Genomic DNA, 13,976 nt, shown 5'->3' with positions numbered 1-13,976 from the left:
TAGTCCTAGGGACGTCTCCATGGAAACAGGATCTTTGTTTTCTGAAATTTTGTATCCTCTCCCTCTGCTTGTTCCTCCCCACCTGGAGTCAAATCCTGATTGTTGCAGCACACTTGTCCCCATAACATGTATCATAGGCATTTTCACATACAAAAGATTTTTGACTGTAAATTAGGAAGAGACTAGCAGCAAAATAAAATGAATTTTCAGAGATCAGAAATCCTGTGTCTTTGCAAGTATCATTAAAGATGAGTAACAGGCAGAACACAGAGGGTGAGACAAAGTGTGAAGCTTATAGAAGAATAATTGCTTCTATTAAAAATGTTTTAAGTTTTCCCTGACTACTTTATGGAGAAAAATCTGTACAAACAAGGACAAGTCTTGGTTCTTTTTCCCTTTCTGCCACAATGAGCAGATTATAGCTATGTGCCTGGTGACTTCATGATGAATTGTAATCTGTGATATAAAATACTTGGAACTGCTAACTGGAATCCAGGCCAGCTTTGTAATGATGAACAATTTTTGCCTTATTGGTATGCAGCTGATTTTCTACAGTGAGTTGATGAAATTTTTCATACTTGTCCCTTAATAGCAACAAAAAAACCCTGCTATTAATTGGATCTGCTATTAGTATTTGCAACAAAAATGCCAACCTTGGTAAGAAATTGAGCTCTATACACATATCAGGCATGAGGTACGAGGTTTCTGACAGTTCTTGCTGAAGCTTGTATGATGTTCCTTTCTGATATACTAGGTAGAGAAGTGCATTCATTACCGATACTGCGTTTCCAAGAAAGAAGAAAACTCCATCCTGTTCTAACATACTGTGTATGTTTTTGATGATTGCTCTGTATATTTTTGATTATGCTGTATTATGCAGTGATAATTCATGTTGTAGTCTAAATGTACAATTCTTGCCCTTATAATGAGACAACATTTTATTTATTTCCTGTTGTTTGCTAATACTGCATTTGAAATTGTCATCTGTGGCAGGATTAAGGGTTTTACTCCCCTTCGCTAAAATCTCTCAAGTAACTTAGCCTATTGCATGCTGTTTCCCTTTGATTCAGGCCAGAGGCATTCATGTTGAAACATAAGCGTTTCATAGCAGAGGGATGCTCTGCCAAAGCTTGGGTGTCTAGAAAGCTTTTCCCTCAAGCTTTAGTTGCAGTCTCCTGCTGTCTGCTAAACTCTTCCAGCAGATTGAAACAGCAGGTAGCGCTGGTTATGCTACATACTTAAGAGCTTTTTAAATTAGCACATTTTATTTACCATTGTGCTTCTTTACTTGCTAGCTTTTTGGCTAGGTTGGAGCAGACAGGAGGTCATAAGCACCTTGCTGAATTCTCACAAAGTTGGTCGCGCTGAGGTGGTGGTGGTGCTCAGTCCTGCTGATGTGGTGATAGTGTTTGGTCAGCTTGCCTTCAGTGCGTGAGGCAGTTGGGAAGAAGAATATCAGAAGTTTGGGCAAGTTGAGAGGTGGCCTTGCAGTTCCGGGTGCCCAGGGCAGGCAGCTGAATTCTCTTGGGGGAGAGTGCTGCTTTTTTCACTTGACACTGAGGGTGAGATACAGGTATCTGGAAGGCACAAATGGAAGGCAGGGAGCCAGCTGGTGGTGCTCCTGGTGTGGGCATAGCGCTGAAGCTTTGGGAGCTGCTGACTGGGCATCCCTTAGAGACATAGTCTGGGAGGGAGGGGTGAGAGGAGAAGCAATGCTTACCCTGGTAGTGCCACTAAAGAAATGCTTGTCAGACGACAGTATTGCTTAATTTGTTCCTCCTAAATAAGCAATTCTACATAGGTGCCTCGCTTTCCGTAATAGGTTTAAATCATTAATCAAACTATTACTTAGATCATAGAAGCTTCACATATACGAGTCATGGAAGCAGATCCAAGAGCAGTGTGAGTGACCGGACTACCAGACATAGTGTCAAACTGATCACCAGGGTTTGGGCTTGGAAATGAACTATCACGTATACTCATACTAGAGACACACACCCCTTTTCCCCCTGATGTTGGCAGGGCCTTGGGGTAAAGATGAAAGGCAGCGATCTTCCTATGAAGTATAAAGCAGGGATCGTCTGTTCAGGTTGGATGAATGCATCCACCTGCCTTGTGCTGTAGCAAGGAAGGCTGGCGTAGCTGAAGGGGGTTGGGATACAGGATTTGTAGACTTGCTGTTGTGATTGTTACTCTATACAGAGGATCGGGGATTGGGGATGCTTGGACTTGGCTTGGTAATCCAGGCAACATTGTTGATTGGGGTGTTTAGTAATTTTACTCAACACTTGGGGTGTTGAGTAGTTTTATTTGCTAAAACTTTGGGGGTGGAAGGGATGAACCTGCTAAAAGGTAGTATTCCTGTAAGAGATCTTTGAATGAAAAATATATACCTGTGAGGCAAGATTGTGATGTATTATTCAAGTTGATTTTTATTAAAAAAGTAATAAATTGCTGTCTTCTCCTCCTCTAGATTGTTTACTAAACGAAGAGAATTTCTCAGTGAGGTGCCCCAAGCACAAGGTAAGAATCCTCTCCTGGATTAGACCTGTTTTTTGCTGCCCTCTTCTGGTATCTAAATTTGGATTAGTAATTTTATACCTGGATAACATTTTCGTCAGAGATGCTTTTAGATGAATTCTTCTGTGATGTGTGCTTGTGGTATATTTTGGGGGCAAACTGACTTGAGAAGAATACAGAGAGTTTAAGAAGATAAATTAAGTTTTTGCCCTGTCTGTTCAGTTTTTCTTTAGATCCTTGATGACTGTTTAGAAAGCCCAACTTCATTTCCTGTCTTCTGTGATAGAATCAGTTCATTGCTTACTGTTTCTGTTTGAGTGCTACATTGAAACTGGTGGTGGTTTCCCTCCTTGGATTTACTGTGGAGGCAAGGAGGAAGAAAAACGGCTCATGGAAAAGTTTCAACTACTTTTTGGAAACACTCAGTCTACGTCATGAACCTGAAACACCTTGTTCTGGTTCAGTGGTAGTGACTAGACTGAGTCCTACCCCTCAGCCTTCAATGTATCTGTTTAGCTGTTTTGTAGATGTTTGACTCTTCAGAAGACCCATCATCATTTTGAGGTTTTGGTGATGGATTCAGCATACTGCTTCTGCCTAGGATTTGGGCATCCTTAACTGAATGTCCCTGGAGCCTGCAAATACAGTGGTGCTAAGAGCTGGACTGCTGTTGTTCTGTCCGTATGGAAAGAGGAGACAAGGCAGACAGCACCTTCTCTCTTGTGCATACAAGCAATGTGATACAGTGCTGGGAATACCCTTCCCAGCCCAGAAGGGAGGATACATCTCTGGGAGGCTGTGGATACCAGTCCACCAGCTTTAAATGCTCAGAAGTGTCCAGAAAAACGGCTATTCTTGTGGTCAGTTGGGTACAACAGGAATTGTGCAAGAGTGTGGATGGCTTATGCTGGAAACTAAATGATAATAGGGAAGAATTGTGTTGCTTTCTAGCAGGGATTAGTCTCCATTTAGTCCTTGTCTGCAGATCTCTTCTCTGCCTAGAATTAGACTGACATCTGGTGGTCTTTTGTCTTCACAGATTATCTTTAATCTGTCTTTTGTAAACATACAAGAATTAGTTCTATGTGCCTTTCTGGATGTTCTGCCACAATATGATGTATTTATACACACGTATTTAAAATGCACTGGAAGATTCTGGGAGTATTCAGGCTGTTATCCAGAACTGGCCTACTTTTTGTCATAAAAAAAGAAAATAAACTCTTCTGCACAATTGCGGAATACTGTTAAAAATGTACAGCAAGCTTAAACTGATGCATTAATGCTACACGAACCTGCAGATCTTATCAATCAAAAATGGGAAGGATGAGCTCCCTTTGCTGTGGAATGCCACTACCTAAGTGCCGCCCTCTGCCCAGCTTCTGAGACTTGACTAAAGAGAATAGGAAGGTTATGTCTTTGAAAGCTGTTTTATTTTTGCTGCCCACTGCTTGAAGTATTACAGGGAAAGATAGTGTTAAAGCTTTTCAGAGCTGGTTTGGATCACTGCTGCTGTATATGAGTACTTGCAGTGAAGGTGCTCAAACCGTGAAAGGAAACAACCATTTTACAGAATCCAGCCTCCTGGAGAAGATAGTGAGCAGGCACATTGATTTCTAAAGTAATCTTGGGGGGCGGGAGGGGGAAAACTGCCCATTAAGTTGATAAAGGTACTTTGTGAGGCAGTAACATTTTGAATTTTACTCAAAACTATCCCACTGCAGATAATTTTCTGTGTTGCGTCAAAAATGGAAATTTAACACCAGCAGCCTTTCTTTGACACTGAAGTTTGTGGGCTTTTGCTTAGTAAAGACACGAATCACTTGTTTGAAGTCAAGCAGAGTTTTCTTTGCTTGGCTATGACTCTGCCCTTGCCCTGTGGTTCACTGACCATTACTAATTTGTTCCAAATCCTTCTGCAGGGCGGAATATAGAATCACACTACTCCTTCCGTTGTAGTGGCTGGAAAGGGAGGGAAGTTCCAGCCGGTTGCGAGGCAGGATCAGAAAGGTTGAAAACCGTTGCTCTGGAATCACTGGAGAACAAATTGCATCCATTTTTTGCATGATATGAACATGAGCAATTGAGAGGAAGAAAGACTTTAGACTAGACCATTTAAAACTATGCTTTTAGGTGATACAAATTTAACATTAGTAGCTAATTAGTAGCTGTCTTAATACCTCATTCTTCTGTCCTGTAGTTAATGGGTGGAATAACCTACTTTATAAATCTGCTAATACTGAATAAGCCCCCCAGTATAGTGCCTCTTATCTTTTTTCAGTCCGTGCCTCACATAGGTACATACACCTCACCATAATAAGTGGCTTCTGGAGAGCAAAGGTGCTCCTTGCCTCGTTAACTGCACTTGACACTTGAGGCATAAGCAAGCTAAGTCCAGAGGGACTGGTCCTGCCTTTCTCTGTGCTCCCCAGTGAGCTTTCCCATTTCCTTCTGTCAGCATTGATGCTTCAACCATCCATGTCCTGAATGTGCTACTTTTGCAAAATAGCAGCTTTTATTACAGGGAAAACGCTGTCTGAAAACTAATCACCTTTTGAAGGGTTTGCTTCCTCTCGCAAATCCAACTAGCTGTGTGTCTGCATCGCAGCAAGCGCTGTTGCAACAGAACTGATGAGGATGGCAAGGCACTGTGAGGATATAAAGGGGCTGGGATACCTCACCTTTTGGAGGCACTGCAGTCTTAGATTGTCTTAAGCCATCTGTGGGGTGCTTTTAAATGATGTTTCTCAACTTGTTCTACCTTTTTGTGTTAAATTCTGTGTTTCTTGGAATTAACCAGGCTTTCATATCCCAAACTCTTTACTTTTGCGGAATTGCCTGCTTTTGTCACAGGGAAAACTCTGTCTGAAAAATCTATGTCTGATTCTAATACTGACTTTTCTTTTTCTCTCTCACTTTCTGTATGTTCACTTTCCCTACCCCTGTCTTCCTTTTCTCCCTCATGTTCTTTTTCCTCCTCCTTTTGGCTTGCTGGTTTGTCAGCCCCTCCTTCCTTGCTCTCTTCCCTCCTTGCAGAACAAGATGGTGAAAGGCAGCCTCAGCACAGAGCAGTCGGAGCGGGGGTGAGGGGGGAAGTGTACTCCTGGGAATGGAAATAAAAGCAAGCACAGGTGAGTTGGGGAGAGTTTACAGTTTCCACCTGCTGCCTTCTGTGGCTCCTTGCCTCCAGTGCCTTCCCCATTTCTGTGAGAAGTCAAGGTGCTCCTGTATACGTTCAGAAAATTTGTAATAGTGGTTTATTTTTTTTTCCCCTGCTACCATTCTGTTCAGGCTAGTGACTTCACTTTTTTTTGTATTTCTGCAGCAGTTGCTTCTGTTTAGCAGTGAAAGGCAAAGCTTGTTAGCTGTTACAACTGCTTGATTACTCTCTGTTAAACCAGTGGCAGAAATCTCCTTTCATGTTGCCATGATCATGTCCATAAGGATCTGAAGGGATTTTTTCTGTAAGTCTCAGAGTAGTTAATAGTAAGCTTCTATATAAATAAATAAATTCATCAAAGTGTCTTAAATTTTTTATATAAGGAAGAATTAATAATGCTAGTGAGTTCAAGATTACAGTAATCTTGATTCCTCTGTTTTCTGGAAATGTAAATACAGGGATAAGTAAACTAATCTTATCAGGAGCCCATTACATTCCTTGCAGACCAGCGTATTTCCTCTATTTAGATGTGGATGATAGGAGGTGGAGCTATATCCACAAGTGGCCACAATTTCATAAGTTTGGAATGTTTACTCTGGTCCCTCACCACCCCTTGCTCTGGATCCAGGATGGGCCGTAGTTGCCGTAAGTCAGTGTGAGTCAGTCAGCAGCACTGTGGGAAGCAGTAGTTGTGCTCTTGTGCCCCAACTCCCCCACTGCTCTTCCTCCTTGCCGCCTCCTTTGTCTAGTCCCAGCATTCACACAGCCGTGTGTGAACTTGGTGGGGAATTCAATCTGCCTGAAACTACGTTCTGTCATGTTAGCATCCAAGCTGGGTCATTTTCCTAACCTGGTTCACTCAGTGGCTGGGCAGTATGCTGGCCCAAGGAGGGAGTTAACACCCAGGGAATGGGATGATGTAGGGATTTCTTATTTCCACCAAGTGCATTGCCATTCGATGGCAGCAGGGAAGTCTAAATGAAGTAAGTGTTCGGTTTCAAATTAATACTTGTTGGCACCTTTCCCATACACTGCAGCCCAAGAAGGCCTTTTGCCTTCATTTCGCTGCTCAGTTGCCTTTCAAGCTACTTGCTTCTCTGTCTTTTTCTTACAATCATGCACGTGAAATTACTCTTTCATGTCTGTTCTCTGAGCTGATTATAGCAATCCCCTTCCCTTGCTGCAAGGGGTTCCCCTTGCTTCCCAGGCACCTCCCTGACCTTAAAAATCTTATCTGTTTCTTGAGTTAAAGTAATTGTGAAGTACTCTTAATGGCTGTGAAGGATGAGAGAGTAAACAGAGAATTCTGGGGTTTAGTGCAGTAGCAGAAGACAGGTAGTGTTTCATATAAACACTGTGTAGACTGACTGCTGACTTGGTTTAGCTTTGCTGTGTTCTGTGATTTTTCATTTTAACAGCATTCTTCCTTGGCTATGGAGTGTTGTTAAAACAGTTACCATGCAAACAGTATTTGAAGTTCATTATTTGAGTAACTTTTTCCTTCCATGGTAAAGGTAATTTGGATTCTTTTAAGCTTTTCTCTTAAGGTGTAAAGGCAGTATAATTCATGATGTTAAAAGGTGTCTGTTACAACTCTTTAACACTAGAGAAGTCTTGTCAGTGATGATTTTTTGGGCCATTTCTTTAAGGCGCTAGAGAACATGACTGTGTCCCAGAGACCTTTACAGAGCTTTGTTTCCTGCATTATTTTCCAAGGCTCTTTTTTTATATATCATAGGAATGTATTGGCTTAAGAACTGGCAGGCTGTGGAATCTCTGCCTCATGTTCACTGTATGCTCTAGACATCTCTCTTAAGGCATCATTTCTTTCCAAATCTGCTTTTGCCACAAGTAGTTCTTATCTGAAGGTCCAATTTAGCCATCCCCTTTTGATGCTGAGAATGTCTTAAAAGTTAAGATCTGCAATCTGATCTTGCATCCCAAAATAAAAACCATGCAAATCTAAAAATCCAATTATTTTAAAAAAATAATAAAAAATTGCTGCATTACTGTGGTAATTAAAGAAGTTCAGAGGAATTCTGTAGCAGTCCTGGTAGTACAGGAGCTGCCCTTAGTGTAAGATAGATTGGGCACTCAGCTGTTAGATTATTGGGCTGTTTTAGTCCTGGTTCACTCCTAGGCCCAGCAAGCTAAGAAAAATTCTGCCTGTTGGATAACATCCAGGCAAGTCAGTGTATTCTGTCTCTGTTGCTTCTCTCTCCCTGAGCCAGTTGCCTCTAGAACATTTGGATCAAATCCAGATCTGGAGAGTGACTGTGAGAGTGAGTCTGGTGCTCTGGATCTTGTCCAGGAATGGGGAAGGACTCTCTCTGTGCGTTGAGCCTGTTTCCTCCCTGAGCCAGTGCCTAATGCTCTGGACCAATTCCAGGCATGGGCAAGCTGCAGTTGTACAGGAGCCAGAGACAGCAACACGGCCTTGACACTCCTTCAGCGAGGGCTCACAGTTGCACAGTAATGAACACCACAAAGGTCAGCTGCCTGAACTCTCTAGGAACCTCCCTCCTTTCCTCTTTAGCGGTAGCTCCATGGCTTACCCGTCTGCGTTTCATACGTACTCGCCTGACTCTTTCTTCACTCGTAGCCTGGCACCTCTGTACGAGGGGATATTTGCAGCCAAGAGGTAGGTTTGCTGGGATGTAATCCAATTGGTGTGCTGATAATCAGAACAGCATTGACTTTTGTATCACACTTAGTTAGGGTTCCTGGAGTTTAATTGCCAGCTATGAATGAACAGGGGTGTTACTTCGTTCCCAGGCACACCTCTAATGCCGTTAACCGTTCTCCATATGCGTAGCTTGCGTTGTGACCTTTTTTCCTTTTCCCAAGCTCACTAGCTGGTGGGGAGGGATATATCTAAGTTATATCAAAGTAACCAACCTTATTAAATAAACAAATTGCTTCTGGGCTCACTTGTGTTATGGGAGAAGGGAAGAAAGGAATACATTATTTCAAGCTTTGCTTTCTCAGCTGTGCAGATTAAGAATGAGAACCGTAGCTTAGAGAAATGAAATTTTAACTTTGTCTGCAGTTTCTCTTTTGATCTGAGTCTCCACCAACTTAGCAAAATCCTGAAGTTAATTTTCTTGCCTCAGAGAATTTCTGGACAGGGAGAACAAGTGTGCCAAGCGCTTGGGTGTTTTCACATTTGCCTTGAAAGACATCACAAGCTTAGTGCTTCCATGAACTGTCACAGTAATCTGGCAATTAGAACAAAAAAAGCGACAGAAAAATATTACCCGCCTTCCGATTTACTTTAACTGTAGCTTTACCTTTAGCTTGTGAAATCTATCCGTTTCCTAAATTTGGTTACTGCAGCTGGACTCCTGTAATTTTGATACTGGTTTCACTATCTGCTACATATTCACTGAAAATGGGTGTCAGATGGTAGCTTTGTGACCTGCATGAGAATACTTGGGTCCAGTCCCTGAGGGGCAGCATGGCATCCCAGAAGCTGTCATCACATTTGAACGTGCTTGGCCCCTCTGTTTCCAGTTTTCACGTTCAAGATGAGGAGTGAACGTGAGGTGGACGAGCTCCTTTCTGGCTGCTGAAGGTAGCTGTTCTGTGAGAGTGTGGTGCCCTTGTTGTGGCACAGATTATCCTGTCATCCTGGACCTCCTCCATAACTGAGCTTATTTCATTATTTACTGGTTGTTAAACTAATACTTTTTATCTCACGGATTTGCTTTTAGGAGCTACTCACTGTTGTGCTTCCATCCGTTTTCAGTCCACAAAACCAGAGCTCTTGGTGTTACTGCTGTGGTAGGCTGCTGAGTGGGTTTTTCCGATGCCTGGGAGGCACGTTGACAGGCGGAGGGAAGGAGCCATCCCAATATTACTGTTTCACTTTGTTTTTCAGGTTAGGCTGTTGAGATAAAAAGCGGTGGACATTCGTGACTGAATGGAATCTCTCCCACTGTGCAGCCATGCCCCCTCTCGACGTGCCTGCCAATGCCAGCACTTCCTTCATAAATTCTTACATCACACTCAAGACTGATGACATCACAGAATCTGACCAAGGAGTCTGAACCAGCTGTTTCCATGGACACAATCTCCATAGTGACAGTGGGAAGGGGAGGGGGAAAAAGGAAACAGGTGGGGGGAATTAAAGAGGGAGGGATAAATATATATATATATAAAGATCTATTTTTTAGTCTTGAAAGACTTTGTTTTAAATGAAAGGTGCGCTATATCCCTTTTGATGCTTTTGATTAAAATTAATGAAGCCCCATATAAATGAAAAAAGAAAACTATCTAAAGTAAATGTTAAAACCAAAATCAAAGCAAGGCTTCTGGAGCCTAGCATTTTGTGGGAAAGAATAGCAGAACTGGGAGTACTCCAAACAGGACTTGTCTCCCTTCCTCTTGCTTTCTTTCTCACAACATCCAAGTTCAATTTTAAAAGGCAAATAAAATGGTAAATTGTTTGTAGGGTGTGGGAGGAAGGCTTGGATGGTTGCAGGTGAGGGGGTGTCAGTACTTGTGTATGCAGGGTAGGGAGGTTATTGCTTTTCAGAAACACTATATGTTAGTAACGGAAGCTTGGAAAACATCTGAAGACTCTTAGGGTGTGACAGTCATGAAATGAGAGGTAGCTGCTGCTTGCTAGATCCCGTACACCTTGTTTGTGTGAGAACATCTGTACCACGCAGGGGGAAGGGGTATCTGCCTTTTGTGGCAATAACACGCACCCCCAAATCGTTCCAAGAAGCTGCCTTCAGTTTTGAAGGCAGATGAGAGAAAGATCTGGTTTATCTGCCAGATTGGGGAGCTGGAAAGGAAGTCTGAATGTTGGTGGAGTCAATGTATCTTCAAACTGATCAGGAAAACCCACTTAGCCCTTCTTTTATTTTATGTTTTGCTTTTCCTAAGGAAGGAAGAGGGAATGTCAGTGTAACAGCCTACACTATGTGGCTATTTGAGGTGGGTTGTGGTTTTTTTTTTTTTGTAAATTATGTAATTTTAAAACATTTGGGTTTAAGGAACAACAAAAAAAATCATAATTTTTTCTTGTTAAGGCCTTAAGAAAGGGGTTAGTGCATCTTTCAGGGGTCACTCTGCCATGGGAATAAAATAGCTGTTTCACAAACAGTTTTATATAAAAAAAGCTTAAAAAAACCAAAAAAACTAATAAACTTCATTTTAACCTTGTCTCCTTTTGTTTTGTGCGAACTCGATTTGTTTAAAAGGACAGAGAGACAGTACTATCTGCTGCTTTTTCGTTTCTTTGCCTTCATCAGTTCTGCCTTCAGTGATGACCTTCTGAACTGGCCCAGCAAGAGGAAGACCACAAAAGCTTTTAAAAATTAAAGCTTATGATTTGTTTTGATGTTCAGAGATAACGAGTCAATGACTGGATGAATTTTCTGTTCATGTGAGTTGGTGGTGTTTCACCAGGTCACTGACTTCTTTCATTCATAGGATGGTAGCATATCCTCGCGATATCGAACAGCGTGGTGTTTACTGGGAAGTCACTAGAGATAGGGATCTAACCAGCATGACTTGGATAAAAAAATGGGGTTGATATTGTGGGGAGGGAAGAACTATTTTAAAAAGTTATGTACTGGATGCTTGCTCAATTACTCGCATTTTGGAGTATTCAGCACATAAAAAATAAAATCTATGATAGCTCATATTAAGATATCTATTTTAACTCTATTTTTAAAAGATCGATTTAAAGATTTGGGAGATAATTTGGCAGTTATTTATTTCTAGAAGTTGCTACTCTCACTGATAAGTATTTGGAAAGAAAGGGCAGTCTTCTGCTTACTCCTTTCCCAGTAGCAGCTACTGAAGCTAGTATGTCCTTCTACATTAAGAAATAGACCTGTTGTGATAAATGTCACTAATGTGTCCTGAATTGGTGCTGAAAATATTTAACTGCTGGTGTAGTCAGAAAAAAAAATCATTTTTAGCATAGTTAATGTGATTGAGTAAATGACTTCTTTTCAACTGAATAAAAATTGTTTTTTTTTTTTTCCTAGTGTCTGTTCTATTCTACCTGTTCTGGAAAAAAAAAGAGTTACTGTTATTGCATTGATTTATGTTAGTGAAGAATCAACTTTGTAGTACTACAACAGCAGAGGACTGTGTGGTTGAACTGCTGAATTTGATACTTCTAGGTGTTCAGGGTGGTGTCACACAGCAGAGGGAGAAGGTTTTTGGGTAGGTGGGAGGGAGTCTCAAAGTTTTCCTTGTGGGTTATCGAGGCAACTGTTGTGGAGATTCAATAGCTCCTTGTGTACAGTGGTTGGAAAGTAGCGGGAGTCACGTAGAGAAAGTAAGTGGTACCACACTTGACTCCGTGAGGGATATATGTGGGGAGTGCTAAAACCCTTCAAATCAGCTGCCACTTAGCCCCTTGTTGGTACGGTTGTCAGCGGTAAGGGGTGTATTCTGTAGTGTAGAGAGGTCTTGCAAGTTGGTCTTCTTTGTTGGTCAAGTCTTTACAGAAACCAGAGCTACCATGATTCTCTAAAACCATGCCAGGAGGAATCTAAAACAACGTGTAATGGGTTCTTGGGAGAACCTGGAAATGATCCAGAACAGTCATAAACTCCAGTTGGAAATAAAAATTTCTTTTGGCTCAAAAGATACAAAATGCCTGAGTGGATTCTGAAAGCCGTTGTACAAAACGTTTACTGGCTTCATTCTGCAAAAGCAATTAACAGCTTGATATCATGGATACCCCAAACTTTAAAGAAGAAAAAAAAGGTGTGAAGATCTTGGCTGATTTAGAATTTGTGGAGCAGAAATGGCCTGCAACAGAACGTTAAAACACTGAGATTGTGTAAAGAAGAATATGAGTGGCCGGCCAGCCACTTGGGAATTACCTGTTTGGATGAGGAATGAACCCCTGAGAGTTTGGATAAGGCAGCTCATTTTGAGAAGTGTTTCTCCACAGTGTCTGACTCCCATCAAGATCTCTGAAAGGAAGGGGACTTGCACCCGTTTGATGGGAAATGTACATCATGGTATAACAATGTTTCCAAAGTCTGTGGTTGCTGTTTGAAAAGGACGCTCCAACAGCTAACCTGAGTGAGTCAACGCTGCTGAACAAGGTTGACGAAAAAGGATATGCGGTGGATTCAACATGCAAAGGGTGCCTGTCGATAGGAGCTGATCAGCGTTCAGCTGGAGTAAAAGGATAGAGGAACTCCTCCCACAGGAACTGATGGGAGGCCCTGGGATATGTACAGCAAGCAGATCTTGATAGCAGGAGCTGCTGATGGATATATCCGTCATGGATTTTCATTGCATGGGAAATCTACGCTTGGAAATCCAAGGCATAGACTGCTGCGGAGTTTATAGTGCGATTGAGCAGCACGGGAGAAAGCAGTCCCAGCTGCCGTGGCAGAAGGTGGTGGCCATCCTCAGTAATCTGTGTATTGAATAGGTATGAGTGGGGATTTTACCTGGGGTTGTGGTGTTCTTGGACCTTTTGAGTCAGTCTTCGAACCACTAAAATAATAAAAAAATGTCAAGGGGTTCAGGGCAGAGCATCTGCTAAAGAATGCTGTACATCTAGATCAAGGAGTCCAGCTAATGCCAGGCTAAAGAAAAAAACTCTTTTTTTTTAAATTGATGTCCCACCAAAAAATGGGTTTTGGTAGTTTTTCAAGATACAGGCAATTAAATGATAGCTCTGGTATTTTGGCTGTTTAGTGTGCAGTATGAGCTGTAACGTACATAAAAACGTATGTGAGAAAAGATAATACCTTTAATTAAACTGGTACCATTACAGGGAGAACATTTTGGGACTGAGTTGGATATAAACTTTCAAAATTATCTTGCCTAATGATGTTATTACATCAGGAGTTACCTGTGCTGTCTTCAGTGCAGTGATTGTCCTGCACATGGTAGAAATACTTGGTAGAGGGACACAGAATCGGTTTGTCTGACCTAGTCCCTGGCATATCAGAATGACTGGAGGAAGTGGTTCTCCATCAAAAAATTGACTTTAAATATCAGACCTTTGGAAGTGGAACAGGATATCTGGATGGTTGAGGATGAATAAATCATCGTTGGTCTGAATTTTTTTTTAAGTGAGTAAAAATTGTGTGAAAAAGAACAAAAAGTGCAGGCAATCCAGGTTCAGTTACAGATCTAGAAAATACAAAAGTATGGCAAATATTTTGTGGCTCTACTAACTTTCGTATGAGAAGTTGAAAGTGTAATTGCAATCTTCGTTTTGGGTTAGAAATCTCTGTTGTGAAACAGGATGTGTTTCTTGTTTGGCTGTGGGATATTTCTAACAAACATGTTTGGTTTTGTTGGG

At 41.7% G+C, this 13,976-nt stretch overlaps 1 protein-coding gene across 1 annotated transcript in view; it reads left to right on the top strand.

Annotated features, from left to right (window-relative positions):
- TCF20 (transcription factor 20) overlaps positions 1-5,604 on the top strand; it is a 38,857-nt gene extending 33,253 nt beyond the window's left edge. The window contains exons 3-4 of the mRNA XM_009959785.2: positions 2,474-2,523; positions 5,521-5,604. Coding sequence (XP_009958087.2) covers positions 2,474-2,523; positions 5,521-5,604 — 134 coding nt within the window. The remainder of the gene's footprint in view (positions 1-2,473; positions 2,524-5,520) is intronic.
- The last annotated feature ends 8,372 nt before the right edge of the window (positions 5,605-13,976 follow it).

Source organism: Leptosomus discolor, chromosome 1, assembly GCF_034619465.1.
Source record: "Leptosomus discolor isolate bLepDis1 chromosome 1, bLepDis1.hap2, whole genome shotgun sequence".
Classification (NCBI taxonomy): Eukaryota; Metazoa; Chordata; class Aves; order Leptosomiformes; family Leptosomidae; genus Leptosomus; species Leptosomus discolor.
The sequence above is the reverse complement of the archived record's forward strand: the minus strand, read 5'-3'. Positions and strand labels throughout refer to the sequence as shown.